This window comes from Bactrocera latifrons, unplaced genomic scaffold (assembly GCF_001853355.1).
Source record: "Bactrocera latifrons isolate USDA-ARS-PBARC rearing strain unplaced genomic scaffold, ASM185335v1 scaffold_1, whole genome shotgun sequence".
NCBI classification, from domain to species: Eukaryota; Metazoa; Arthropoda; class Insecta; order Diptera; family Tephritidae; genus Bactrocera; species Bactrocera latifrons.
Window position 1 is genome coordinate 1,530,970 of NW_017534407.1, and position 27,951 is coordinate 1,558,920.

The 27,951-nt window shown below is 34.0% G+C and overlaps 5 protein-coding genes and 1 long non-coding RNA gene across 8 annotated transcripts; 3 read left to right on the forward strand and 3 right to left on the reverse strand.

Annotated features, from left to right (window-relative positions):
* Positions 1-2,704: 2,704 nt before the first annotated feature.
* On the reverse strand, positions 2,705-5,875 carry LOC108965534 (AFG3-like protein 2). Of its 2 annotated transcripts, none has more exons than XM_018928030.1 (5): positions 5,820-5,875; positions 5,007-5,682; positions 4,557-4,955; positions 3,956-4,496; positions 2,705-3,838 (listed from the first exon to the last, which is right to left on the reverse strand). In XM_018928030.1, the coding sequence occupies exons 2-5, from the start codon at positions 5,540-5,542 to the stop codon at positions 2,909-2,911; spliced, it is 2,406 nt and encodes an 801-aa protein (XP_018783575.1). In that variant the 5' UTR covers positions 5,543-5,682; positions 5,820-5,875; the 3' UTR covers positions 2,705-2,908. The 2 variants fall into 2 exon arrangements, with proteins under 2 accessions (XP_018783575.1, XP_018783565.1); XM_018928020.1 differs by having other exon boundaries at positions 5,746-5,865.
* Positions 5,876-6,503: 628 nt separating this feature from the next.
* On the forward strand, positions 6,504-8,793 carry LOC108978991. The gene is made up of 2 exons (XR_001994148.1): positions 6,504-6,553; positions 7,752-8,793. It is a non-coding gene; the product is annotated as an uncharacterized LOC108978991 (long non-coding RNA).
* Positions 8,794-10,381: 1,588 nt separating this feature from the next.
* Positions 10,382-17,772, forward strand: LOC108978997 (cold shock domain-containing protein E1). The gene is made up of 12 exons (XM_018949541.1): positions 10,382-11,647; positions 12,808-13,187; positions 13,252-13,431; positions 13,498-13,712; positions 13,782-13,989; positions 14,057-14,266; positions 14,331-14,564; positions 14,627-14,780; positions 14,854-15,023; positions 15,213-16,223; positions 17,212-17,389; positions 17,461-17,772. The coding sequence occupies exons 1-12, from the start codon at positions 11,611-11,613 to the stop codon at positions 17,475-17,477; spliced, it is 2,994 nt and encodes a 997-aa protein (XP_018805086.1). The 5' UTR covers positions 10,382-11,610; the 3' UTR covers positions 17,478-17,772.
* A 2,712-nt stretch (positions 17,773-20,484) lies between these two features.
* On the reverse strand, positions 20,485-25,044 carry LOC108979003 (transcription factor 25). Of its 2 annotated transcripts, none has more exons than XM_018949557.1 (10): positions 24,887-25,044; positions 24,592-24,822; positions 24,033-24,218; positions 23,582-23,769; positions 23,198-23,514; positions 22,692-23,099; positions 22,493-22,634; positions 22,095-22,418; positions 21,136-21,398; positions 20,485-21,013 (listed from the first exon to the last, which is right to left on the reverse strand). In XM_018949557.1, exons 2-10 carry the CDS (start codon positions 24,739-24,741, stop codon positions 20,835-20,837), a joined length of 2,157 nt encoding a protein of 718 aa, XP_018805102.1. In that variant the 5' UTR covers positions 24,742-24,822; positions 24,887-25,044; the 3' UTR covers positions 20,485-20,834. The 2 variants fall into 2 exon arrangements, with proteins under 2 accessions (XP_018805102.1, XP_018805112.1); XM_018949567.1 differs by having other exon boundaries at positions 24,929-25,041.
* Positions 25,045-25,381: 337 nt separating this feature from the next.
* LOC108978338 (protein TSSC1) lies at positions 25,382-26,815 on the forward strand. The gene is made up of 4 exons (XM_018948566.1): positions 25,382-25,534; positions 25,599-25,730; positions 25,788-25,991; positions 26,062-26,815. The coding sequence occupies exons 1-4, from the start codon at positions 25,493-25,495 to the stop codon at positions 26,791-26,793; spliced, it is 1,110 nt and encodes a 369-aa protein (XP_018804111.1). The 5' UTR covers positions 25,382-25,492; the 3' UTR covers positions 26,794-26,815.
* On the reverse strand, positions 26,800-27,787 carry LOC108978347 (kxDL motif-containing protein CG10681). Its single transcript, XM_018948578.1, has 2 exons — positions 27,454-27,787; positions 26,800-27,392 (listed from the first exon to the last, which is right to left on the reverse strand). Exons 1-2 carry the CDS (start codon positions 27,645-27,647, stop codon positions 26,897-26,899), a joined length of 690 nt encoding a protein of 229 aa, XP_018804123.1. The 5' UTR covers positions 27,648-27,787; the 3' UTR covers positions 26,800-26,896.
* Positions 27,788-27,951: the final 164 nt, after the last annotated feature.

Consider the following 27,951-nt stretch of genomic DNA (forward strand, 5'->3'; position numbering starts at 1 on the left):
CAATTTGTGTTGCTGTTTGTTGTGTTATTGTTTACACAACTATCACTGATAAGACAGAAATGCAGATATCGTTGCGGCTGTATCCAAATGTCAAGAGAAATTGAGTACTAAGAGCAGCAGAAGTAAGTTTGTGTAAAGAGAACGGAGCTTTTAAGAGCGCGCGTCAGCTGTTCATAATTGAGGCTGTAAATGGAAATGGACTCGATTCGTATATCATGATGGTTTTATAACAATTATGAACAGTACGTTATAAAAGTATTTTATAAATTATAAACAAAGTTATTTTTAGTGGTGTATGAGAGCTGGTATAATACGTGAACCCATTTCACACATTTTGTTTTTTGCTTTAAAAAAAAAAACACAGAAACTTCAAATTTAATGGGGAATAATTATTATCATTCGAAAGAATATTCTTTCACATTTAGTTTTTGAAGATTACCTCTTCCAAATGTTGGCAGCGGCTACCTCTCAGATGATCCATCCATTGAGTTCAAATTTTCGATGACTCGTTCGAGCATTTCGATTGGTAACTGGCGAATGACTCCAAGGTCTGAATCGAAGCGGGATTGTCCGTACAGACTTTGAACTTTACATATCCCCACACGAAAAAGTCTAACGGTGTGAAATCACACGATCTTGGTGGCCAATCGACCGGCCCAAAATGTGAGATTATTTGCTCAACGAAGTGTTCTCTCAATAAATTCATTGTTTGATGCGATGTGTGAGAAGTTGCTCCGTTTTGTTGAAACCAGATTTCGCCGAGATCACGAGCTTCAATTGAAGCCATCAAATAGTCTATTATTATGGCGCGATAATGGTCGCTGTTCGCAAACTGATATTTTATAACCGTCACGTGACCTATCGCCATATGGAGACGATTATATATAGTGGGACCAGCTTACATTCAATATAGCATGAAAGAGTGTATTCATGTTGGATCCCACCCAATTTGACAATCGCTCAAAAAAGGCTCATGTCGATTGGTCGAGAGATGCTATAACATCGTGAAAGGTGGTGAATCGGGGATTTACGCGTATGAGCCCGAAAGTAATCAGCAGTCCAACAAGCGTTGTTCGCGCACGAAACACTTTCGAGCAAATAGTTGCATGATTTTATACCTCTGGAATAACTCAGAACAGTATATTCTGAGTGGTATTCAACCATTTGTTCACCAGTTGTCTTTCAAGAAATCAGGAAAACCAAAGGCCGAAGACGGAAAATTTTTCACCAATACGAGTTCTCACACATCGACTGAAACAACTGCAATGAGTCATTCTCAGCAGTCGTTTCATAGGACCGAACGACTTCTTCTTATCCCGTACGGAAGAGAAACAAAGAGGTCAATATTTTTCGACACCTGAAGAGACAGTTGATGCGTTCAGAACTCATGTTTTGGAGATACTGCAATCTGAATGAATTATATTGAAAATGGGTGTGGGTCCGATTTAACCCATTTTCACAGCTTAATATTGGCTCCTACAACGCCTTTTCGTAGCATCTTGGTTGCGAACTATAATACTAGTGATGTCTATTTAATAAGTTATGACACCCTTAGTAGTTTTCAACATAACCGTTATATGACGAGTGGGTAATCCGCAAATGCCACTCCCTAATGCTATCCATTGTTTCAATTCACAGTTTTGTATCATAATATATTGTACTTATAAGTTTCCGTTTAGTATCATTTTGTGGGCTTGGCAGTGGCCCGAAGTTGAAGTGGCTTCATCTCAATTTTTACTCAAATTAAAGACGGACGGACAGACAGCTACTCGGATTTCAACTCATCTCTCACCGTAGCATAATAGCGAGAGCACAAAAATCGACCCCCAAAATTTTCTCATGGATCCGCCACTAGTGCCTCTTGAGACTGCGATGACCAGTTTAAGTTGATGTAATACTTGGTTTCTCAGAAGTAATTTATTCTGCTACATCCCTTCGGATAAAATGAGTTATGGTTCCAACAGCTTATGAACTGCCGCAAGCAAGCAAGTAGCCTCTGCCACTTAGAAAGTTGAAACCTCATTAAGGCTTTCGGCCATACCCAATGATCTTTGGCTTGCAGCGCCAGTATTTTCCAACCATCATCACCAGTGGTTCACCAAGGTCATTTTCGTCACTTGGTCAGCAATCTTTCGAGGATCCCTGTGTCATTCACCTGTGTGGTGACCAGGTCCGAAGTCAGAAACTTTAAAATGCAGAGGAGTTTCCCAAGACCACACAAGCTCTTGGTATTTCACTAGATAAATTCCCGATTGCTTTGCTATTGATAATTTTAAAGCCTCTAACATCTTCCCTTTCCGGACCAGTATGAGGTCAAGGTTATTTGACATGAATCTACTTGTGTTTTATTTACAATAACCCTCCTTTCTGAATTTGCTTGTTTGACTCATCATCATTGACGAGTATCAGTCCGGGATCCACAAAGCTGCTGCTCTACTGTCAGTAAAGCCCAAGCAAAGGTACTACTGCTAGCGTTCATGTTTTCTATGAGCCCTAAGATGAACCCAACCGACTTACTGATGTTCTTGGGAAAGAATATCACCAGGTTGTGCATGGACGGAATTTCTTCTCCTCTTTTCGTTCATAGGACAGAATTTTTACAGGCTGCCAACATCTCGTATCTTCGCTTTTGCAATCCTTGAACTTTAAAAAACGTCGTAAAAGGAATGGCGATGAGTTAGAAATATGAAGCAAAAGTCAAAACTTGGCGAATGTATGAAAAAACTTTATATTTCAATGTTTTTATTGAAGATGATCGCTTCAATATATTTTACATATTTGACTTCTCTCTTGATATTTCAATGCAGCACACAGATTGCAAAACTTAACAAGAAAACAAAAAGAACTAGCATTAAAGCTTATAATGACTCAGAAACGCTCGAAGAGCAAACACGTGTCTACATAATACTTAGGGCGTTGGAACAGGTTTCGGTGGTGGTGTATCTTTGCTCTCCTCATCTTTTTCCTTATTCCAATTTTGCAAGCCCTTTGGCAATGATGTGTCTTCTTCGAAAGAACCTGTGCCTTCGACGAATTCTTCGTATGTAGATTTTTCTTTGAATGGTCGTGGACCCAGCAATTCGATCATATCATCGCGACTCAATATTTCATTCTTTAATAGGCGCTCAGCTACACGGCGAACATCTTCTTTGTGTTTAGTGAGCAATTCTGTTGTGCGTTGATGAGCTTTATGAATAAGAACGCGGACTTCGCTATCAATCAATTGCGCCGTTTCTTCCGAGTAGGGCTTAGTGAAAACAGCATCACCTTGCTGACCCGCATCAAAGCTTACTTGACCAACCTTCTCGTTCATGCCGAATCGAACAATTTGCGCATAAGCACTATCCGTTATCTTTTTCAAGTCATCCTGTGCTCCAGTTGTAATGCGATTAAAGAATAACTCCTCCGCAACACGTCCACCGAGTGTCATACACATTCGATCAAAAAGTTGTTCCTGTGACAGTAAGTACTGATCCTTAGGCAAGTACTGGGCATAACCAAGACCCTTTCCGCGTGGTATAATTGAAACTTTTAACAGTGGATCTGCATACTCCAAAAACCAGCCCGCAACCGCGTGACCCGCTTCGTGATGCGCTACTGTCTTCTTTTCTTCTGGAGCTAAAACATTTGTCTTTTTCTCCATACCAGCTATCACTCGCTCGATCGCTTGTTCGAAATTTTTCATGATAATTGCATCCAAGGAATCGCGCGCAGCTATAAGAGCAGCTTCATTGCATACGTTTGCAATGTCAGCGCCAGTAAAGCCAGGTGTCAATGCTGCCATTTTACGAGCAAGATCTTGCTTATCCAAATCAGTCTTTAGAGGACCCAGATGTACCTAAAATTAAACAAAAGGCATTTAACAATTAGCATCGTACATAAGTGAGCATAAATGAACATTTACAATAACAATCGCAAACATGGATATAATTCTTTTATGTTTTTTTACAGTTACCTTAAATATGTTGGCACGTCCTTTTATGTCAGGTGCTGGAACAAAAATCTGACGATCGAATCTTCCTGGACGCATCAGCGCTTTGTCTAATATATCAACACGGTTAGTTGCAGCTAACACAACAACATTAGTAGTAGTATTAAAACCGTCCATTTCAACCAACAATTGATTTAATGTGTTCTCTTGTTCGGAATGTCCACCAAAAGATTTACCACCACGTTTGCGTCCAACCGCATCAATTTCATCAATAAACAAAATACATGGTGCATGCTTTCGAGCCATTGAAAACATATCTCGAACCCGTGACGGACCTACACCAACAAACATCTCCAAAAACTCGGAACCGGATACACTTATAAAAGGAACATTTGCTTCACCAGCGGTTGCCTTTGCTAATAATGTTTTTCCTGTACCAGGTGGACCTGTGAGCATAGCACCTTTTGGAATTTTAGCGCCGAGATCAATATACTGTTGAGGATTTTTTAAGAAGTTCACAAATTCCATAATTTCGATTTTGGCTTCCTCACAACCCGCAACATCCCTGCAAAATTGCAATATTTTATATTGATATTATACATCTCATATTTTTTTTAATTCTTACTTAAAGCGTACGCCAATTTCGTTTGAATTAATAAGTTTCGCTGTGGACTGCATTACGCCGCCGAATAATCCACCGCCTTTTCTTCCACGACCACCACCCATCATATCAGCTGAGCGACGCATCATATACACCAAAAATCCTATTATTAGGAGTGTTGGCAAAAGGCCCGTTAGAGCTGACGCTTCTACTTCCGTGCGGTATATGACAGGAACGTAATTAAGAGGTTCAATACCAAGGTCGGTTTGTGCAGATTCTAAATTACGTTCAAAAGAATCTACACTGCCGATGTTAAACCAAAGCACACCACTAGAATCTTGTGAATTTCCTGGAAGTATGCGCACACGAACCCACTTCTTATTGACCACCTCCAATTTTTCCACCAGACCCTTATTAAGATAGCTGGAGAAATTTGATAATTTCGTAATATTCAAACCAAGTACTCATACATACTTATTAACAAATTCTTTCCATGAGATTTCTTTATAACCCATTTCAAAAAAGGCTATTGACGCCAGCAATGCGACCGCGCTTACAGCTCCAAAAATTATCCATTTCTCTCGATCACCTCCAGAACCATCTCCTATCGGTCGACCAGGGCCACCACCAGTTCCACGATTTCCCTGTGACCCTTTTGAACTATTTGTAAACATACCAAAACTCCAATCACTTTTATTTGTTGAAGATGTATTGGAGCTAGTTTCTTTACCACTAGAGGATTTGCTATCTTTCGATTTAGTTGTTTCACCGTCGGATGTTTTCTTGTCTACTGACTTGCCTTCTTCAAAGTATTTTTCAAAACCCTTTGGTGGCTTTTTGCAAAAGTGTTGCACTTGTTCCAACAAGAATTGTATTACTGGTGCTTGAAAAAACTCAGGTGATCCCACCACATTTCGATTAGAAGCTCTCAAATTTAGATTGTTGGTAACATAACTTCTACGAAGGCACCGTTCCATCGCTTTCGCAGATTGAATCAATCTGTGCGCCATTTTTATCTTATGTTATTATACAATCCTTTTTTACACTCTTCTGATTTACACCTTAACAATTAAATTTATATTTCGTAGTTTTCGTTTTTGGTTATCCAACCGTTCTGCTGTCCGGTAGTTGCCCTGGCCGCACTTTTATTCTAGAACAAAATATTTCGAAAATTAAAACTTGCCGAAACTTAGAAAGAATTGATTTTCAGTACTTTTATCTTAATTGTACAAAAGAATATAGTCTATTTTAAATAGTTTCTATTCAATTTTTCAAGGAATAAACTACCAAATTTTGTATGAGGTGGTGAAATAAGTCGGCGAGCAATGTCAAAACCATTGACACATCCCAATGACAGAGGACAATGCTGCTTTTTAAATTCTATTACAAAATTTTGATTAACTTTTGATCAGTTCATAATTATGGTTTTCTTGAATATATGTATAATCATGACAAAGCATTTAAATACTCATATTATGATTAGTATACATACATAAATGAAAATAAAATGTAAAAAATACAAATTGTCTTATTATTTAATTTAGTATTTGCTGTCTTTATAAAAGTTTATTGATATTTGTAATTCCATACTCTGAAAGTCGTTACATATTGTTAAAGTAATTGACAATTGGAACCATGGCATAGCGATTCGAACTATAAAATTTCTTCAGAATGTCAAATTTTATTAATCAAAATGCTGTTAGACGATTGATTAATTATCCTAGAGCTATACCCGAGATTAATAAATTAATATTTTTCTATGAGTTTAATAACGTTTAATTGACAAGATTAACCGAAACTCTTTTCATGCAAATTGCTAATGACTTTGAGGGCTTGCTTTGAGATTGGGTAGTCGTGAGTTGCTGGTTATATTTTGTTGTGAATTGAAGCATTTTTTACCTACACATAAATTCCTCAAATACATTTTTGGTATGGTTTGTTCGAATAAAGATGTCAAAAATATGGCAGCCCGCTGACGAATTAAAGCGAATGCAATATGGCGTCGTTGTGCTGTGTCGTGGGTACGTATTTGGTTGTGAAAATTTTTTAATTTATGAAATATCTTCAATATTTAAATCAAATTTGTGCAAAAATTATTATTTTCTAATAAGAAAATGTTTAATGATGTGTTGAAATATATAAAAAGTGTTCGAAGTAAGATAAAAACATGAAATCTTAAAAAAAAATTCGCCGATTCGGAAATATACATATACTTTGCAGCGTCAAATCAGGCGAGCCGTCATGAAAAGAAAATTCATCTTCGTATTTTCTTATAGATGCCTTTGCTAACGGAAGTGTTGTTAATATAGCAATTAATTAAGTTTAGAATAACAAAAAGCAACAATAGTTCAACAAAATATGCGTAAATATTAAATAATTATTATGCCGGCTAGGACCTAGGCTACGATCTTAAATTTACACACTTGTGTATCCATAGCAAAAGCATCGGGAAATTTTCGTACGCGTGTACACATTCACTTAATGCACTAAGTTGTATGGGCAATACATCAGCCTACAGAAAGCCTTATTGGTTTTAATGGAAGGAGGTGCATTACACCGTAGTGCAGTGAAAAATCAATATTGCATTTCTGGGATGCTCAACGTGGAAATGCTACATAGCCCGCATCCGAACCATTGAGGGTTGGATGGGCGGGGTGTTTGTATATTTTTTCTTTAGGTTTTGAGATGCGAAAAAAATGTGTACATATCAAAGAAACTTTCTCTATATGCCGGTTATATGATTTTACAAAGAAAAATAACTAGTGGTATACTTGTTGGATACTAAAAATGTACACTTTACTTGAACACCCAATTCAATCGCAGATATTGTGTCCAAATAAATATCATAAAATAAGTATTTTACTAAATCGTTTATAATGGTCACCTAAATTATTTTTTTTTCATCAGAAAATGGAAATAGAAAAATTATGCGTTTAGTTATACTTTAAAAAAAATTACAGCAGGAAAAGATATCTTATATAAATGATACAATATTTTTGATCTTAACTGAGTAAAAAATGTGCAAAGGAAATTTTCATATTTTCTCTTTCAAATTAAAATCCTGAACACCATTATTGAAAATAGCAAAGGTTGAAGCAAGGCTTATAATTTATACTCAGAACATCTTTTCAAATTTATAATTATATTTATAAAAACAATTATATGCTAAATATAATAAACTATATGTATATGATTGTAATAAATTTAATATATTTTCAGCTTTTGTAACTAAAACTCCGTTTTGACATCACACTAAACTATTCTCATCATAATCTAAAACACCATCGAAAACGAAATAACAAAATCAACAAATACTTAAAAAAAATAAAAAACAAAAATAAATAAAACAAGTTAATCAAACTACAAACCCCAACAATAAAATCGCGCACGATTAAGATATACTAATATTCTGAACACTGTTGCAGATGTTAAGAAATGGTGGAGGAATACAGAAATACAGACGAATAATTTCTTAATCCCAAAGTTTGATTAAACACAATAATAAACTTTCATACAATTTATGAATTAAAAACATCATTATTAATTTAATATCTATTTAGCGGCCAATAAGTAAACTTCGTGAATTAAATACTTGTGAAAAAGTGCTTATCGTACGTGCTCGTACGCGAGCTTTCTGGCTTTATTTTTTTCTTTTTGGTCAAGACTGGCCAAATAAACCGCGACGCTGATAATTAATTTAAAAAATTACTCTTAATACTCAATAATTTTTGGAGTAGAAATTTAGTAAAATATAAAAGCTATTCACTGTAAACCGTATTAAAAAACTTAAGAATCTCAAAACAAAAAATCAAATTGGGAGGAAATGTTATCATACCTCACATTGTAATGATTGTTGTGAGTACGAAGTGAGTTAAAAATAAAGGGTTTATATCCGTTATGATACTCTGCCACATGGGAACAGCAAATATTTAAACGGTCAGACGTTGGAATCGAAAAATCCATCGTTATATTTTCATGAACTCAAAAAAAAAAACATTCCGAGGTCCGACACTACTGACTTAAAAAAATATTGTCAACGCCAGCAGTTGGACTGCTTTTTAAAATATACACAAAGTAAATAGAGCTCAGCAAAAACTAACTACGAAAAAGATCGTCCAGTGAATAAAAATCTTTCCTGCGCCAGGAGTAAAACAAGTTGTGCATACCCCTTTTTTGGCGGCAAAATATTCTGTTAAATTTACTTCAAATTCTTAATAACCACGTTATTGAAAAATAAACACTCCTCCAATTCCCTTAAACACAGCTCCTTTAAAATCATTAACACTTCATTGCATTCATACAGGTTTTAAATGTTAATGGAAGCAGTCCAAACTTTAAAAATCCTAAACCACAATAAAAAACAAAAGCAACACAACCAGCAACAAAAAACAACTGAAAAGAAAAGTTTTAAAGTACAAAACGCAATAAGAAAAGAAATAGTTACAAAACAAATATAAATATTAATTATAAAAAAATAAAACTTTCAGAATAGAAAAGTAAGAGTGTTGTGAAAAGAAATTTAAAACACAAAAATTAAGGTCTAAGACTACTATAAAAAAATATATATATATAAAAAAACGATTCGCAACAAAATAATCACATATAAATTGGGTAACGAGGGAGTGGAATAAAAACCAAAACACAGATAACGTAGCTTTGTATTCGGTGGTATATTTTATGATAACTAAGTGCGTAAAGTGAGAAAATCAATATAAAATAAATGAAATACGGTGAAAAACAGGCCCATTGCTGGCAATTAGCCGGTATAATTCCTGTCGTCCAGGTGAAAAGCAAATAAACAAATGCCTACTATGACAAGGTGCTTCGAAAAAAAAGATATGTAAACGCTTTCGAAAATTTCCAAAATAATAGAAATAATAGCCAACTAAAATAGTTTGAACCGATTGAACAATATTGAAAAGAAAATCAGGCGGGAGTGTATGACCAACGAAGTGGTTTATTTAAATAAATTAAAAATATATATTGAAGAGAGCAGAATATAACTAAAACTACGTATCGAACGAAGTAGCTGTAGCAAACTAGTTGAACCGAAAACTGCAATGAATGCAGTGTAAAATAAATAAATACTTGCAACGTAGCAACAATGAGTTTACACCATTCTTCAAATCAACATTTAAATGACAAATTAAACCTTTAATAATAAAAAAAACTGTATTATTTAACAAGAAGTGCAGGAATCGAAAATAGTAATCCAAAAATATATATCCAAAAACTGAACTCAAATATTAGAAATCACTTTTACATGTGAATAAATCATATTTTACAATAATAACAATACAGCTGATCAACTACAAATATCTAGAGTGTAAAAATATAATTATAAATTTATGAATTAGCAACGAAAATCTTAAATAAATCGATCTTAAAAGAATATTTCATTGTAGAAGAGCCATTTGTTGGCGGGCAATTGCTGCGCTTATTCTGGACACCCGACACGGAGATAATTAAGCAAAGATCCGGAAACCAATCACGAGAAGTTTAAAGTCGGAACCCATTTAGACAGACTGCAGAAATAAACCGATGAAATTTATAACATATATTAAACAAGAAAGGAAATAACTAAATTAATTTATTAAAGAATTGCGCATGTGAATGTGTCTAGTACCTATAGTGTGTTTATGTGTGAATGATACTATGCATCAGTAACAAAATAAGACAAAATTAAAAACTGTTTATAACAACAAAAACACAAACAAAAATTCAAAGAAAGATTTAACAACTCTGTGATAATTATTGTAAATTTATAATATAAAATAAAACAAAAAGTAAGGAATAGCAACAAAAACAAAGATTATTATTACAAAACAGCAACAAAAGAAATTTTCGTTAAATTAAATTGAATTAATTACTAGAAGTAAAAAATAAAATTTAAAGAATAGACGTAAAACTACAACACAAAATAGAAACAACTAAAGCAAATGCAAATGAAGATAATGAAACATTGAAACAAATTCGTGATATCTTAAAGGACTTCGATACATATATACTATAGTATATTATTATATTATATTTTATATTAATTAAGTGGATAATAATAAGCTTATATATATGAGCAAAACAGACTTAAAACGCGAAAAAATATATAAAAGCATTAATCGAGCAGCTCCTGTAGTTTAAGAAGCACTGGAATAAACTGGAGTACTGCAAGGAAACGTGCTTAGAACTAACGTAGTATATGAATAATAAAAAGACTTTGCTACATTTAAAGCTTAGTATAGTAGATAAAAAAAAAACGTAAAAACTAAATAACAACAGCCCAGTAACAAAACAACAACAAAAATCCAAACAGCGAATCGGCAGCAAAGCTATTACAGCTTAAGTTTAACTATGAAATGCTTTAGTTACATCTTCAAAAAATCTCTCTTAATATAAAAATATATGTATATCAGATTTGTCTAGATATAAAGCTAAAACTAAAGAACAAAAGCAAACAAATATCCTAGTGATACACCACAAGTAAAGTAGTTTAAAACGTACGGGGGCGAGGCACAACGCAAGAGCGAGAAATGAGAAATTAACGGCGAATAAAAAAATATAAATCACTTTTTTAACATTTAAAAAACTAATCAAATGAGATTGACAGAATACTACTTAGCTCTCTTCATACAATCCAACAAACGCGCTGTGTTCCGGCATTTAACACATACATACAAAAACATTCAGAAAGGCTTTCAGTGAACTGTCACTGCCTCCATAAATAATAACGTGAGCGTGTTATTAAACTAATAAGATAACATTACCGTCGAATCGAAACAACATTTTCAAAAAAACCTACCAATTGTGCATAAAAAGGATTATAAATTAAACTTTGTTTCGAGCATCTCAACACATTTTCTTCATTTGTTGCCCTTCGTGCAGTGTGCACATTAAATAAATTCGATTTACGACTGAATTTTACTCACGCGCTTTTTTATCGTAAGAATTGATTTCAAATCTTTCATCCTTATCCAAAGTCCACAAGACCAAAGTGTATACCCAGCGAATAAAACAATTGCAACACTCATTACCACCACTACTACCACTACCAACAACAAGTATTCCACGTGTATTTAGCAACATGAACGCCCAATCAAAAGGTTACCGCACCGGTGAAGGTAAATACAAATTTTAGAAACATGCACCATATGCAATAGGAGCAATATAGTAACTATGTCATCTTCAAATAAGTTCTAAATATATTTTTTACTTACAATAATAATTAATCATGATTTAATAAGACATCATGTAATATAATTCAGTTGAGTTGTTATACTTCATAAGAAGGTATTTTTATTGCAACAGTTGAATTTACTATAGATTTTTTTATATAGAAATATCCGAATTCGAATATTATATAGTATGTACATAGTAATCTAAGTTTAAAATTGAGAATTCACACTTATGTGACAAAAAGCAAATATTTTCTCTGCTAACAACAAATTCACATGACCACTCCGAGGACACCGATTTGACTCAATTGAGGATATAAAACCCCTTTCACCTTCCAATTTGATCACAGTAGTTCCATACATAAATACTAAATATCCCGATTTCATCGGGGTTGGATCTCCGAAAAAATAACCCTTCGCCGGAAAAAACCCAAGTCAATTCCGGTTAATTAGGTTTACGTTTAATTGAAATATATGAAAATATCAATACATCTTAAGGGACCTACTACTAATAATGATTGATTATTTACTATCATGTCATCAAAGTTATTTCACAAATTTTCTGATCAGTTCTTTCGATTCGATTTATTTCAAGTTTGTCACATTCATTTTGAAAAATTTCATATTTTATATTTATTTTAAATTGCTCATCGTCTTTCCGAATTATTAGTGAAAAAACTAGAAACTTGTGTGTCCTGGAAACTGTTAAATTGCAAAATTTTAAACTATTTTAGTGTAAACTTCGTCCTCCACCGTTATAAACAGAATAACTGAAAAAGCAATTTGTAGTGTGCGGTTTATTTATGTGTGCGTGGTTTAATGTCTTTGTAAATGATCCTGGTGTCTGTGTTTGTCTGTCCCTGACTGTAATCTATGGTTTGTCTTTGAATCGTTCACGGCGTTTATTTTATCAATCATTGCCTGCATTTTGAGCAGCGAGGCGTTTTCACAATTGGGAAACCTTATTAATAGTTGAGTTAAACCAGGAAATATTTACATACATATGATATATAGTATATTTATACATAGTTTGTGAAAAAACTCTAAAAAATTTAACAAATTGGAAATCTTAAAAGAATGTTTTTTTGTGCTGTTTTTCTTTGCAGACATCTACGATAACATTTCGTGCGATGGCTTTTTCAACATGAATGCCATGCGTATTCAAACCACTTTTCCGCCAATTGGCACTTTCACTTTGGATTCTACGCTGGGACCGCCACCGTCTCAGTCGCAAAATCAACCACCGATATCCCAACACCCACCACCGATTGGGATTTTCGACGCTAACGAGGTGCCAGAGATCATTCAAAATCCGGCAACAATCGGTGTGTTCCAATCCAATAGCGTTTTGAGCAATGGTGGAGGTAGTGGTGGCGGGGGCGGTAACAACTCCTCATCCATATTTAGTTCGCAATCGAGCTCTTCATCAGCTGCCAACGATCCAAGTCAAGCAACTCGTGAGACTGGAATTATTGAGAAACTTTTGGTTTGTTCGCCAAACTTTCCTTTGGAATATTAGTTCTATATAAATGCAAATATATATTTTTTAGCATTCTTATGGATTCATTCAATGTTGTGAGCGTCAGGCACGTTTATTCTTTCACTTCTCGCAATTCAGCGGTAATATTGATCACTTAAAAATCGGTGATCCGGTCGAATTTGAAATGACTTATGATCGTCGCACAGGCAAGCCAATAGCAAGCCAAGTATCGAAGATAGCACCAGAAGTGGTGAGTTAGCATCAAGTGATAATCATGCATATACAGTTTCTCATAGTGCGTTATTGTGTTTTATAGGTGTTATCGGAGGAACGAGTTACTGGCACTGTTACAACAGAACTTCGTACTGATTGCGCTAACAATTTGCTTTCGTCAAACGAGACAACTGGTCGCATCAGCTATGAAAATCGTGGCGAGTGCTTTTTCTTACCTTATACCAAAGACGATGTTGAGGGAAATGTCAATTTACGCGCCGGCGACAAAGTTAGTTTTCAAATTGCAACTAACCAAAGGTATTTGCTTATTATCATTAATTTTCATTTCTTATCGTGCAATATTTTTGACCGTTTCGCATGTTACAGAGGTAACCTTGGTGCTTGCCACATTCGTTTGGAGAATCCCGCACAGCCTGTTAAGTATCGTGGTGTTGTATGCTCCATGAAAGAATCATTTGGTTTTATTGAACGTGCTGATGTCGTCAAAGAGATTTTCTTCCATTTTTCTGAAGCTGAGGGAAACGTTGAGTTGCGTCCAGGTGACGATGTTGAATTTACCATACAAACCCGTAACGTAAGTATCCTTCCTTATAATGAGTTATTATATAATATAATAACCGAAACTGTTTTTTGCTTACCAGGGTCGCGAATTTGCTTGTAATATAACGAGATTAGCACCAGGATCAGTTATATTTGAGGACGTAGATACCACGATCTACAAAGGGCAGGTGTTGAAGCCCCTTGATCGCAATAATCCAACTCGGCAAACTAATGATCCATTGCCCGGTCGTATACGGTATCGCGCACCGGACTATTCCGAAGTGGAAGTTCCCTTTGGGGACAAAGACCAGGTAAATACAAATCCATCAAGAAATAAAAACTTTAATATAATAATCTAACGTTTTCTTTCTGTAGAAGGGTGACTTCACTTTGCGACATGGTGACTGGGTACAATTTTTGCTCGCAACTGATAGACGCGATCAACTGCAGCGTGCTACTTCGATTTCTCTACTAGATGAAACCTTTAAGGTTTCCGGTGAGAAGCGTGAGCAAGGTGTTGTTGCTTCACTTAAGGACGGTTTTGGCTTTTTACGTTGTGTTGAACGCAATTTACGTTTATTTTTTCACTTTACGGAGGTGTTGGATACCGTAAATATTCCTGGCACTATAAGTATACATAAATCAAATTAATAACTTTTTTCAATTTTCAGAGCCGGGAAATTGCTGTCAATGACGAAGTTGAATTTACTGTCGTGCAAGAGCCTGGTGTTCCATACAATACATCTCGCTTGCATGCCATTCGCATAAAGCACTTACCACCAAATACTGTGCAGTTTGAGATGTTAATGGCAAGTAATATTGAAGGTATGCCATATACTACTCTTACTTAAAATAACTTCAAAATTAACTCTATTTGTCATTGTGCTATTTGTCATAGGCTCTGTAACGCGTGAGGCTCCCAAAAGTCCCGTCAAGTCCCAAGATCGTGTAGAGGGCGGTGTGATCACATATGATCACGGTGATGTCAAAAAGACTATAATGTATTTCCTTAAAGACTGCGAGAAACCACCAAGAATTGGAGATCGTGTACGATTCGATATCTACTTGGTGAGTATGTGATGTACGGAATTCCACAAAGGGTATTTTAATTATTTCAAAAAGAAGTTATTGCTTAATTATCTCTTAATTTAGCATTTAGCTTACATGCAAATAATTTTGATGTAGGTCTAACTTGGTTACCCTCTTTGAATTTTAATTGTGTTTTTTTTTATCCATTTCATTTTCAAAACCATTCAGGTAAAACGAAACAAAGAATTCATTGCTGTAAATGTACAACTAATTGGACAAATGCAACAAATACATCAGCAACAATTGCAACAACAACAACAGCAACCACAACATATGTTAACCAATACAACGAACCAACTGCAACATCAACATATGCACAACCAAAATAATGAGCAAATGCTACTGTCCAATGGTGTCGGCGTTGGTCTTAATACCGGCATCGGTGTTAACGTAGGCATCGGCGGCAACACCGGTGGTATGTTGCTACCGCCACAAAACGGTTATTTACCACTGACTAATTCCACCCAGCTGCTATCCACACCAAAGATTGAAGACTTCAAATTGGACAATAATAACTTAGCAATGGGTGAACATGGACAAACTTACCGTGGCTTTATTGCTGTCATCAAAGAAAATTTTGGTTTTATTGAGACGCTTTCGCACGATGAAGAAGTCTTTTTTCACTTTAGCAATTATGTTGGCAATCCTAACTGGTTGGAATTGGGTCAAGAGGTTGAATATACTCTATCGCCGAATGGGAACACTTCCGCCTCTGGAAACTGCTTGCCCGCCGAAAATGTACGCACACTACCAAAAGGTTCCATACCACAGCCAGCCATTTTGGATGGTACTCATAACGGTATAGTGGCACGTCCACTACGCTGCATCAATCCCGATCAACAGGAATATGCTGGACTTATTGAAGTTTTGGATGAAACTAAACAAAGTGTTCTCACACAGCACGAGTTCGGAATTACCAGTTTAGTAAATAAGCGTGATTTGCTACAAAAAGGTGATTTGGTCACTTTCCGGATTGATGAAATCGGACGTGCTGCTGATATAAATGCTGTACGCCAAAAGAAACGTGCAACTGTTGATTCAATTAAAGGACAATTTGGTTTTCTCAATTATGAAATTGAGGATGGCAAAAAGCTCTTCTTTCACATGTCAGAGGTGCAAGGCAATGCCGTTGCTTTACATCCAGGTGATACTGTTGAATTTTCGGTGGTTACCAATCAGGTAATTACATTTTATTATTTTCGCATCATTTCAAAAAAAATATCAGCAAATTTTACTCTAAAAGTGATTTGAGTTAGTTGTAGTCCCTGGACTGTTTTAGGTTGTAATTAACTGTAGGTAATTCGTGGACAGCGTTCACACACTTTCTTTTCTCCAATTCCATTTTTTAACAAAAACAAAATGGCACCCTATTATTAATCAGCTGTTGCATTGTTTTCGTTCATAATTAGTACATACAATACAATCAATTTTTTTTAACTGTAATTTACGAAAGTAGTGAAAACTTATAATTTAACGCTTTTCCTTTTACCTTTGAGTAACCGTTCACAACGTCTTCCATGAATCCTTTCAGTCTGGGTAGGAAATATCTTTCAATAATTAACATCCTCATTTCGTTCTCTGATGATGATGAGAATGAATTGACCAACTCGTATGCAATTTACAATAATGATTTTATTAAATTCATTTTACTTTGATAATTCCTGAATTTCATCAAGACATCTTACATGTTCATCGATATATGTATACGATAAAAAGTTATCCCGTTCACTCAACAGTCGGCTCTACGCAAACGGAACGGAACCGGATTTTTATTCGGCCAATTATAAATAATAGAATAATAGATAAATAGATATGACTCAAAATTACACCAGAATTTTTTTCTGGCGCTACAAAAATAACAACAAAAAAGTCAACCGAAAGTTCGAATATTTATGGAATAGATTATATGGTATGGTCAGATTTTACCAATTTTTGACATGAGAGCGCATTATATAAAAAAATCTTTGAATTTAAATAAGAAATTTCACAATAGACCGATACTGTCAGTAAAAAGCCTAATTTTCCGCAATTCTTCTTGCTCTGATATTCGAAATTTATATACAGTTAGGTGGAATCATTATTATTTTATAGAAATGTTTATATTTTTTATGCTCATATGTCATTAATGCACCATTAACCTTTTTTTTTTTTTTTGCTACTTATACAGCGCAATGGCAAATCATCAGCTTGCAATGTACTGAAGATCAACGATCGTCCAGACCGTTTAATATCCCGTTTAAAGTTAAATGCAGACGATACTGTGCCACGATTAATCATCACGCGAGCACCACGAGGACCACAAAGCAAGGGCTTCTTGCCCCAAGCACGCATTGCACGTATTCCAGGTGGGTTTCAATGCTAATTGATAATTGTTGGTTATTCTCTACAAGCCTTTTGGTATTTGCTATCGTTCCAGGCATTTTAATTGAATAAAGCAGTATACAAACACAATCTGGAAGGCGTTGTAGCCTTGCATGATATAGTATATCCGCAACACCACATGGAGTAAAAAAATGAATAAAGATAAATTTTGAGGGTGCAGGATAAGTGAGGAGGAGGGAGCAAATAAATATTATTTAACAGAATTTATAGTGTATATGTAGGCGGCAGTGTGGACGTGCTTGAATATAAATATTTAGAAGCAAAGATATGCGTAAGGCCACAACTCTTCCTCGGCAAAGAAATGAAAATAAATATGGCATATTTATGAATATGAATACTAAAATAACACAATACAAAATATCTTAAATAAAGGAATACCGTAATAAAAACAAAATATGAACTGCTTGAGTAAAATGAAAAACAAAAATAAATGAAAAAAAGAAGAACTACATATATTAAATATGACAGAGATTGTAAGCATGCAATGCATATGCGCGCTAGAATACAGCTCAACATTGCTTATCTCTCTATTTATATTTAAACAATTTACGGAAAAAAATGCCAAAGTGCACACGGATTTTTAATAATAATTTTTTTTTTCTATTTGAAGTTAATAATATAATAATTACATTATGATGAGTATACAAAATATGTTTGAAGTGCGAAATTAAATGAAACTGCTGAAGTAGACACGAGTCAATGGAGTGATAGTTGGAATAAATATAAACAAAAGCCACGGTAAAAATGCGACAAACACACATAACTAAACCAGTATCAGAACAATAACTAAACGTGCTCATTTATTTATTGCCCATTTCCAACTATTATTATTATTACCATATACATATATAGTTTATTTATACGAATGAAATTCCTTTATAACTTATATGAACAGTTAATGTGACTAAATTGAAATTATCTAAGATCAACATACATGCTAAAATCCTTGCAAACTACCCAAATAACAAAATTTAAGGCCTATTATTAAGTAAATACAAATACCAAGAGGTTTGCCATCCAAGCGTTATAAATCACTCACTCCCTTTGTGTTAAGATTTTCAACTACATACATACATTCAATTTCTGTTTTTTTCAATTGTACAGCATCAGTCGTCGTACAATGCCATATTAAGACTATGTACTATGAATTTTTCATACCATTTTGGTACAAACATAAAGATTCTATTCTCACATTTTTTTTTTTTACATATTACATTGATTTAAAAAAGTTAATTAATCATATTTGGCGGTGCGCTCCCTTGAAATGCTTGTTTAGTATTTATAACAAAGAATATATATTCGCATACTTTCATATACTACATATAAATGGATATAATTACATACATACTTATTGTGTCACACATAATCGTAATATGCTGCGAAAGCAATTGAAACAAATGTTTATTTTAAAATTTATATAATATTTTATAAACGTATTTTCTTTGAAAATCAACAACAAAAGTTACAACCTTCAAGATGATGTGAATAATGAAGCGAACACACAAAAATTAAACCAAGTTTAGTATTTAATAATAAAAAATATTATTTATATGATTACAAATGATTTATATTATTGTAATAATGGTGATGAATTGAAAACTGTTGCACTAAATCAAACAATTAAATCGTAAATTTGAGGCAGCAAATTCAATTTGCTCCTTTCATTTGCAAAAATACACATACATATATAATAAAGCATAAACTAAAAAGGCAACAAAAAAGTAAGAAACAATAATTTAAGTAAATAAGAAATCCCCAAGATAAGCAAAACCATAAAAAAAGTAAAAATAAAGTATATTAAAATATTTATAATAATATCCAAGAAAACAATGAATTTCAATTACATTCAAAATTGGGATCACTCCTGCAGCCATGTTAAAATATAACAACAACATACAAAACCAAAAATATAAAAACATTGAAATGGAAGAAATATATACTTGCTTGAATATCAATAAAACAAAAAAAAAACGAAACATCCAAAACATTACAACAACAAATATGAAAAACATAATACTGCAAAAGTAACAAGATGCAAACTCTATGAAATCAAATAAGATAAATACATACTTCACTAAAGCTATAACTAACACGGTCTTTTATTGCTTTTCAACGCCAGCGATTAATTGTGTTCCAAACTAGAAGAACACCGAAAATAGAATAACATTCACAATCAAAAATTCAAAGTTTCTGCAGCTTTATGTTATAGTGGTCCGATCTAAACAATTTATTCGGAGATTGTACCTATGCCTGGGACAATAATCCGTACCAAATTTCGTGAAGTTATCTCGTCAAGTAACAAAATCTTTCCCTACACAAACTTCATTCCGATCGACAAGTAGCCTGAGTTTTCCCCTTGGGAAATTGATTACATACTATTTCAACGTTTTGAGGTTGTATCCACCCATTAGCAACATGCCTGTTCACAATATCTTGGTGTGCAATAATCTGATAATTCTTGGCTTGCACCCCCAAATATATTACGAGTCGATTTCCAAGTATATAAAACTATTATTTTGAGGGGTTACATTTTATTTTTATTAAAATTTGGTTTCACGACATTATCATAACAAATTTTAGTTAGAAAACAAGACGAAAATAGTTTTCGTCAACTATAGACGTCACTGGCTGTTTCTTTGAACGTCGGTTCACATGATTTTCTTTCCAATGCAATTTGGCATGAACAGTTCATTTCCATGTGTCATGCAATGTAGCTGTTTATAACTGATCAAAGTGATTAATTAATTAATCAATTAAATTGCAATTTGAAATGCTGCACATAAATAGCATAATTATGTATGTATGTACATATGTCTGTGGTATGTATATGAATAGTTTTTAAAAGTGTAATAAAGTTAATAAATTGGTGGTGCTGACGTTAAGATTAGAGAACACACATGCATTTGTCTGCGAGTTTATAATTAAAATGTATTTATATTTGTTAACAGTAATTGATTTATTTTTCTTTTAAATATATTATATTTCTGAAAGCCATTAATTTATGCATATTTCTTTTTGTGTACTTTTACGTACACTCATGTGTTTACATATCAAGTAAAAGTGCGATTACATGCAGTGTTTCTTCTCTTCCTTTCTCCATTAAACTATTTAATTTGTTTAGAGTTTTTGTTCATAATCTTTTTTTTTTTTATCAAATTTAATTTTTTTTATATAGTTTTTTCTAGTTAATATATTTTATAAAATGTAAGTTTCAAAAGGCTTTCCCATTCGACGGGTATTTGTTCTGCGTTTTAGAGGTTTTTCTCTGCTTGATTCTTGTAAACTTTGATAGAAGTGAAGTAAAATGTTTGAATAGAATCGAAGTAAATTAAAATGGAATTGCAGTAAGCATTTTAACAGAAAAGAAGAAAATTAAAGGAAAACCAATTAAAGGCGCGCGGCATCAATTCAATCGAAGTAATCGCTGGTGTCTTCCTCGGAACTGCCGTTTTCTTCAGCATCAGCCGTCTGCATGGGCTCGACAATACGGAAATTTTGCAGGAAATCACGCATTGCATCTACGATATTTGTCAGCGATTGTGTGAGTTCTCGATATGAAGCGCCGCCTTCAGGATTGGCGGCAGGATCTGAAAATAATTAGATATTAATTTTAGTTTTAATCTCCATCTGGAGTGTGGCAACAAGTTACTCGAGTAAGGCTTCATTTTAACCCAAGAAAAATTCCAACATTGTTTTTCAATTAACACACCTTCAGCGGCGACATTTTCCAAATTCGCATTTAATGCTTGAAGATGGCGATCCACTTGCGCTACTTCGTCGTCATCATGGCCCACATTAGCTTGTGGCGCGGGCAGAGCATTAGCACGTTCGGCCACAGCTTCCACAACGGCATTTTGTTGCTGTTGTTGCTCACCACCACGATTATTCAAATTGAATGACGGCATCAGCGATTCAAAGAACATGAGAACCGATCGGTTTGGGCCGGTTGTCGGGCTGCTAGACGATGATTTTCTATAAAATAATAAAATATGATCAATAAATTATTGTATATAGGGCGCTGCGCTAACAAAAACAGTATGCATATATTTATAAATTGTCAGCCGAACAATAAAATTTAACTTTTTTTTTTTGCAATTTACTTTTGTTTTAATCAAAGCCAAAGAGTTAAATCGAAAAAATAAAAATAAAAATGGTTTTGTTAGCGCAAGCACGATATGCATTACAAATAAAATTTTGACTAAAAAAATGTTAAACACAATGTATACGTAAAAAGCATAGTGTCAAATGTCAATGAGAATAGGTGCAATAGTAAAAATATTAATGGTGCTTTTAAGGGTTTTGTTGCAACCCAATTTATAAAGATAACTTGATAAATATTTATTTCGTTGTCAAGTGTCAATTTAAAATAAAATAAAAAACCTAAATAATAAAAATTAAAAATATAAATTCAATGATTTAAAAACTATGAGCTTATGTCTAGTTTTTTTGTTTGTTTTTGAATCCGTACACTATTACCAAATTTTTTCCGAGTTAATTATATTAATTAATTTAAAATGAAAGAAAAAAGTAATTCAGTTCCGTTGTAGTTACGTCTTAGTATACAAAGTCTAACATTACTTGTGTACAAAGTTTAAATATATTAAATACAAGTATTGTATCTAAACATTGCATTCTGGTAAGAGTTTATCAAATTGTTCTTGTATATACCGCTCATAGGAATTCATCGAGTCCAGTGGCGGCAAAGGATCATACATCACTATCGGATCCTTCTCCGTGCTGAGGAATGGAGCTAATGGTACCTTTTCCTTATAATCCGATAGTATCACATGACGTAAAATGGGGCGAGGCGGCGAGACATAACGCACCGCACGTTTCTTGTTATAATCGTTAATTATTTCATCCTTTTTATCAACAAGATCCAAAACTGTATTAACGTTATGCTCCAACCAAGGCAACATATTGTCCACACGCCACACTACTTTGGCACGACAGACGTACAATGACACAAGTTGATGCAATGAAGGTGATTGGCTATGGGATAAAGAGAGAGAGAGAGAGTATAGTAATTGTTACAAAGTTATGGTAATGAAAATTAACAAGTTTACCTGCCAGATATCGAAGAGTTAAAGTAAGACGATATTATTACACGCATGTCTGTATTTACAGATAATTCATCCAGCAGCAGACGCAACACTCCAGGAAACATTAACAGTGCGTACTGCAAAGCTTTGTTTGATTTTTCACAATCTATTAGATATAAAAAATTATTTATTAGTACTAATAATGATGAAAAATTGTACCAACCTCCTGATTGACAAAATAATGCCAAAGCATATGAGTATGCCATGTTTGGTAGCTGTGATAAGTTGCGCACGGTATCGTATTCCTCGTAGAATTTTATAAGCCAAGCATATTGCTTGCTACGCAAAGCATAGTAGTCGATAATCAGTACAATAGCTAACGGATCTACTTTCGGATTTATATTCAATATTAATTTGGAAATTTCAAAAGCGGTGCGACAACAAGCACGCGCTTCCAAATATTGCGCATATTTAAACAATGTAATAAAGAATGCCCGATTTTCTTGGCGACGGTAATCAAGACGACAATTGCCCGATGTCAAACTAAAACATGGATGTAGTGAGTACTCTAGCACAAGTACGGCGCGCTCAATGAGTTCAGTGGCTAAGCTATAGTTCTCTGTCATTTTACCTATGCATGGGATTTTTATAAATAAAAAAAAGTTATATGATTTTTATATAAAGTTTATACATTTGTACAAAAAATTCTCATCTTCGCTCAACACTTACATAATTCACTTAGCTGTATTAAAGAATCCACGTGATATGGGCAACGCCTAATCAAACTAATAAAGAATTCTGAATCAGTGCGTTCAACAGCTTGCAAAAATAAATTTTGTATTCCCTGATAGTATGCGCTGTGTTCGAAAGCAAACCATTGGATTTTCTCTAAAGGATTAATGTGAGCACGGCTAGGACCTGCCAACTGATCAGGCGGCTGTACTGCTTTCATAGAGATAACGTTTTTCGGAATACGAGGCCAGGAATCTTTGGCAGTAACCATATATGTACACTTCAGTGTCGGTTTTTGACGGCCACGTTTATTTCTTAGTTGAAAATTATGATATAAATTATTCGACTTGGTGATGGCAGCAACTAAATAGTAATACTTACTCAATTTTAACAACTCGTTTACCAAATGTTCGGCGCATCTCATTTTGTGGATTTAAGTGTCTTAGTTCCACTCTCAGCAATGAATTATCTACCTCTATTCTAGGAGGTTCCAAATTTTCGTTTTGGTTTGTGGCATCATTTACTTTTCCTATAAGCGAGTCTATATCGCTTAGATATTTATCTGTAAGCTATAGTAAAATTAAATTAAATTACATTAATTTACATAAATTTAAATTAAAGGTACATTCTCAGATCTCTATATATATAATACTAAGCAATATTGAACAATTATGAGTATAAATTTAAAAGCTTAATACTTTTCTGTATTTATATCCTATTTCATATTTATTACCCTGGCTTACTTGACCTAGTGCACTATTAACATCAGTTTAGAACGGCAGCGGGCCTTTCAAAATAATATTCATTCACACTTCTATGTTTTTCAACTTACCTCATTATCCTCACTGCTTATGTGATTGCCGGTGTATTTTGCCTTCTTCTTGCGCTTCTTCTTCTTTTTTTGTTTGGCTGCACCACCACCACCTGCCCCACTTGGTAGATTTGCCGCCGTTGAGGCATGCTCCGTTTCGTTGTCATCCTCTTTGACTTCGCTCTCCGAGAAACTTTGTTGATTCAACTGGTGTGACGTAGGTGGTATTCAAATGTTATGTTCAAAAGATAATATGAAAACATAGAACGAAAAGAAAAACAAAAGTGATATACAGTCAAAATTTTCTTGCACTTTATAGTTTCAGAGTAAAATATAACATTTTAGAATTGGTTTTTAACACCAATAGTACGTATTATATCGTATTATTAGGAGCTACCATCCGTTCCTGTGACTAGTATTAATGGTGTCTGTTGCATATGCAATTGTTTTGAATTCGTGTCATTTGTCTCTATACTTTGACGATTGTTACCATTCAGCTGTTCCAATTGGATGATGCGTTCTTTCTAAATATGTATATATCTAGCTCCTTGTGCAGTTCGTGGTTATTAGAATTACTTACCAGGTCAAAGGGATTCAAGTGCTTTCCCCGTGTTGTTTCCAATTCATCATCGTCCTCACTTAGTTGGTCATCATCGTTGTTATCTTTGCCATCGATTATTAAATCCTTTTCTATACCACTTTGCAATTTCTTAAGTGCGCGAGATGACATTTTTTAAACTTTGCCTTTTCTAATGCTAGGTACTTCACAAATTGCTTTTAACACGTTTTTAAAACTGTTTATACCATCCAACTGTTAATATATACATATATATATTTTTTTAATTTTTAAAAGGAATAATATATTTATCTTTTACTTCATAGCGGAACTCGTTCAAGTCAATGTTAAGAAAATTTACTTGTTTTGATTGAGACCGATGTTGAGAGAAAATCAATATTGTTGGAAAATTTGTTGCGACCTCGTCACCAGCTCTTCATTTATTTTACTTCGTCCAGAAAGACTTGATAAAAAACGAACGAAATGTTCCGAAAAAAGTTATGTGTGTTTGTTTACAAATTTTGAAGTTTCTTAGGTAATGCCATATCAATTGAAAATTGTTCGAAAGACTTCCGTGGACGGTTGCTTATCAGCCGAAAATTTTTATTGTAAAAAATTGTTTTACTTTTCTTTGTTGTTATGGCATGTTTTTTATCCTCACTATATTGTAATGCTTATTTGTAATTACAACATGAAATTTAGTTGGTAAAACGATTTTTTTACAGTTTTCTTCTTGCAAAAAATTGGTATGCTATTAGCGATAAGCGGTCGCTGCTAGCTGTTTATGGTAGCAGCTGATTCGAAGTTACGTATAAACAAACAAAGCACTGTCAAAAAATATATGTATATTTTGTTGATTATAATAAAAAAGAAAAAATTAAATATATTAGGATAGTTAAAACTCTGTTTCTTAATTTGTTACGATATGGAGGAGTCTAACGGATTGATTTATGGCTTAGAATTGCAAGTACGACATTTGAACATATTAAAATTTAATATTTTTGAAATATATGTATCATATTATTAAATAGGCTCGAGCCTTAACTCCTCAATACGGCGAAGGAAATGAGGTGCGGTTTTTTATAGCGACAAACTCTTTAAAACCTACCAATCAAGTACATTTACTGGAGTTTAATGAAGAGCAAGCTAATGTAAAATCTAAGGTAAATCCATATAAAAAAGAAGTCTTTAGCAACTCAATTTATTTTTAATTCGCGTAGATCTACGAACATTCGCTTGGCGAAGTTTGGAAGTTAAATAGTAGCCCACATGATGAAAATTTGATTGCTTCCTGTTACAATGTACTTAAAGGTTCACAAGTACAAACACAAGCGGCATTGCTAGAAATGCCTGCGGAAGTGGATGAACAAAATTTAAAAATGGAGTTTCTACCTTGGCAGCAAGTTGAAACACTCGATACGGAGGTAAAAATTAATAAATAAATGTGTGCTATTTAGCAACTTGTGTATATATGTAAATACCAATTAATTTCAGAAATATGGTGATAAAGTGAAAACTGTTGAATTTCATCCCAGCCAGAAAAATACTTTAGCTTGTGTAGTAGATGGAAAAATTGTAATTTTTGACCGTGCTGAATCGCAAACGCGTGTTGTAGCAGAAGCTGCAGCACCAAATGCCCAAAAGAATTCACCTTCTTTCACCACAGGCAAGTGGTCCCATCACCATCAGGGACATCAGTTTTTTACTTTACACGATTGTAGTGTGCGTTCGTTTGATATTCGTGACACGCAACACTGTGCTTGGTCGATTGAGGATGCACACAATCAGCTTGTTCGTGATCTGGATTGCAATCCAAATAAGCAATGCCATATTGTAACAGGCGGTGATGATGGCGCAGTAAAAGTGTGGGATTGTCGTATGCCAAAAGAAGCAGTATTCTCACGTAATGACCACGCTCATTGGGTTTGGTCGGTGCGATTTAACACATTCCATGACCAACTAATATTATCGAGCTCAAGTGATTGCAAAGTTTTGCTGACATGTGCCGGTTCAGTAAGCTCTGAGGCATCTAGTGATGCATTGCCGGAGGAACGTCGTCGTGTACTTTCAGATGGTTTATTACAGACTTTTGATCAACATGAAGACTCGGTTTATTGCGTTGAGTGGAGCAATGTAGACCCTTGGATCTTTGCTTCGCTGAGTTACGATGGTCGTGTTTTAATCTCAAAAGTCCCAAAACAATACAAATATCAAATAATAATGTAAATTATATTTTATGTACTTATACATCATGTATATTGTTTATTCTAATTTTAAATAAAATATATTAATTTAATACTAAATTACATATATAGACTTTAAGTATTGCCTAGCCAGTGTCCTCAGATGTAGCGTCTGAAGAGTCATTGGGGTTCGTGGTTTCAATTGAGCATACACGTTTAATTAACTCGTTTTCAATGGGTTTGCCATTGTCGACGGCTTCTTCCATTTGCACATATTCCACTGTGGTGCTTTTATTTAAAGAATCTCTATTGGTTTTCGAAGATGTGTCCTCAACATTAGTACAACATTCTACACTTTTTTTCTCTACATTCGATTTGGCACCCTTTGCCTCTGTCTCATCTTCTGCTTCCTCTGCTAAACTGCTTCGCTGAGGCTGGGCCTCGGCGTAGTCTAAGGGATACTGTTGGCTTAGCTTTTGTTTTATGGAACGCACTTTCCTAAAAATATAATCCAGATCCTTTTTCATTTCAGTTAGTAATTTTACATGTTTTTTGAAATCATCATTCGCATTTTTAAGACGACTTTGTGATAACTGGTTACAGTTTAACATCATTTCATTCGTTTTTTCAAACCGCTGTAGCCTATAGTTAGTTAACAAAACAATTATTTAGGAGTATCAATAATAGCTAGAAACGGACTCACATTTGCTTTTGCGCTCTTATCATAGTTTCTACATCTCCTTGATTGACTAAACCAGCCAATCCTTGGATAAAGACTTCAGCCGCCGTATAGTTGTGGAATCCTTCAAATTCACTTTCGGGTGTAACATTCTCCGTTGCGTTACCATTATTACTCTTGGAAGTAGGAGATTGCACTCCCTGAAAATTCTGAGCCATTGTGTCTCTGTTGTTCAAATTTAACCCAGAAGTTTTACTTTGTTTTCTTTTATGTTGCTTATTGATTTTGTTTCACTCTGTTGTGATAAAACAAACGTACATTCAGTGCCAGATATGTTATTACATTTCAATTGACCCCACAAACTAATTATAATCATAATTTATATAAATATTTGTTGAGTAGTGAATTCTCCATTTTTTTTTTTTGTTTTTTAATTATTAAGCCTAAATTAAATAATTGTAAATTGTATATGTTATAATAATAAAATTATTATTTTCTTATTACTTTCCAACTTGTTTCGCT

What these genes read in the sequence shown, in the direction of transcription:
- LOC108965534 (XM_018928030.1), bottom strand. Translation starts at nt 5,542, where the DNA reads ATGGCGCACAGATTGATTCAATCTGCGAAAGCGATGGAACGGTGCCTT. An exon ending in GAAATTGGCGTACGCTTTAA is followed by an intron (nt 4,497 to 4,556) that starts GTAAGAATTAAA and finishes GCAATTTTGCAG; the next exon opens with GGATGTTGCGGGTTGTGAGG. An exon ending in GACGTGCCAACATATTTAAG is followed by an intron (nt 3,839 to 3,955) that starts GTAACTGTAAAA and finishes GTTTAATTTTAG; the next exon opens with GTACATCTGGGTCCTCTAAA.
- LOC108978997 (XM_018949541.1), top strand. Translation starts at nt 11,611, where the DNA reads ATGAACGCCCAATCAAAAGGTTACCGCACCGGTGAAG. An exon ending in TTACGGAGGTGTTGGATACC is followed by an intron (nt 14,565 to 14,626) that starts GTAAATATTCCT and finishes TTCAATTTTCAG; the next exon opens with AGCCGGGAAATTGCTGTCAA. An exon ending in TTTCGGTGGTTACCAATCAG is followed by an intron (nt 16,224 to 17,211) that starts GTAATTACATTT and finishes CTACTTATACAG; the next exon opens with CGCAATGGCAAATCATCAGC.
- LOC108979003 (XM_018949557.1), bottom strand. Translation starts at nt 24,741, where the DNA reads ATGTCATCTCGCGCACTTAAGAAATTGCAAAGTGGTATAGAAAAGGAT. An exon ending in ATTATTTTGTCAATCAGGAG is followed by an intron (nt 22,635 to 22,691) that starts GTTGGTACAATT and finishes TATATCTAATAG; the next exon opens with ATTGTGAAAAATCAAACAAA. An exon ending in GGAAAATGTCGCCGCTGAAG is followed by an intron (nt 21,014 to 21,135) that starts GTGTGTTAATTG and finishes AATTATTTTCAG; the next exon opens with ATCCTGCCGCCAATCCTGAA.
- LOC108978338 (XM_018948566.1), top strand. Translation starts at nt 25,493, where the DNA reads ATGGAGGAGTCTAACGGATTGATTTATGGCTTAGAATTGCAA. An exon ending in TTTATGGCTTAGAATTGCAA is followed by an intron (nt 25,535 to 25,598) that starts GTACGACATTTG and finishes ATTATTAAATAG; the next exon opens with GCTCGAGCCTTAACTCCTCA. An exon ending in TTGAAACACTCGATACGGAG is followed by an intron (nt 25,992 to 26,061) that starts GTAAAAATTAAT and finishes AATTAATTTCAG; the next exon opens with AAATATGGTGATAAAGTGAA.
- LOC108978347 (XM_018948578.1), bottom strand. Translation starts at nt 27,647, where the DNA reads ATGGCTCAGAATTTTCAGGGAGTGCAATCTCCTACTTCCAAGAGTAAT. An exon ending in ATAAGAGCGCAAAAGCAAAT is followed by an intron (nt 27,393 to 27,453) that starts GTGAGTCCGTTT and finishes AACTAACTATAG; the next exon opens with GCTACAGCGGTTTGAAAAAA.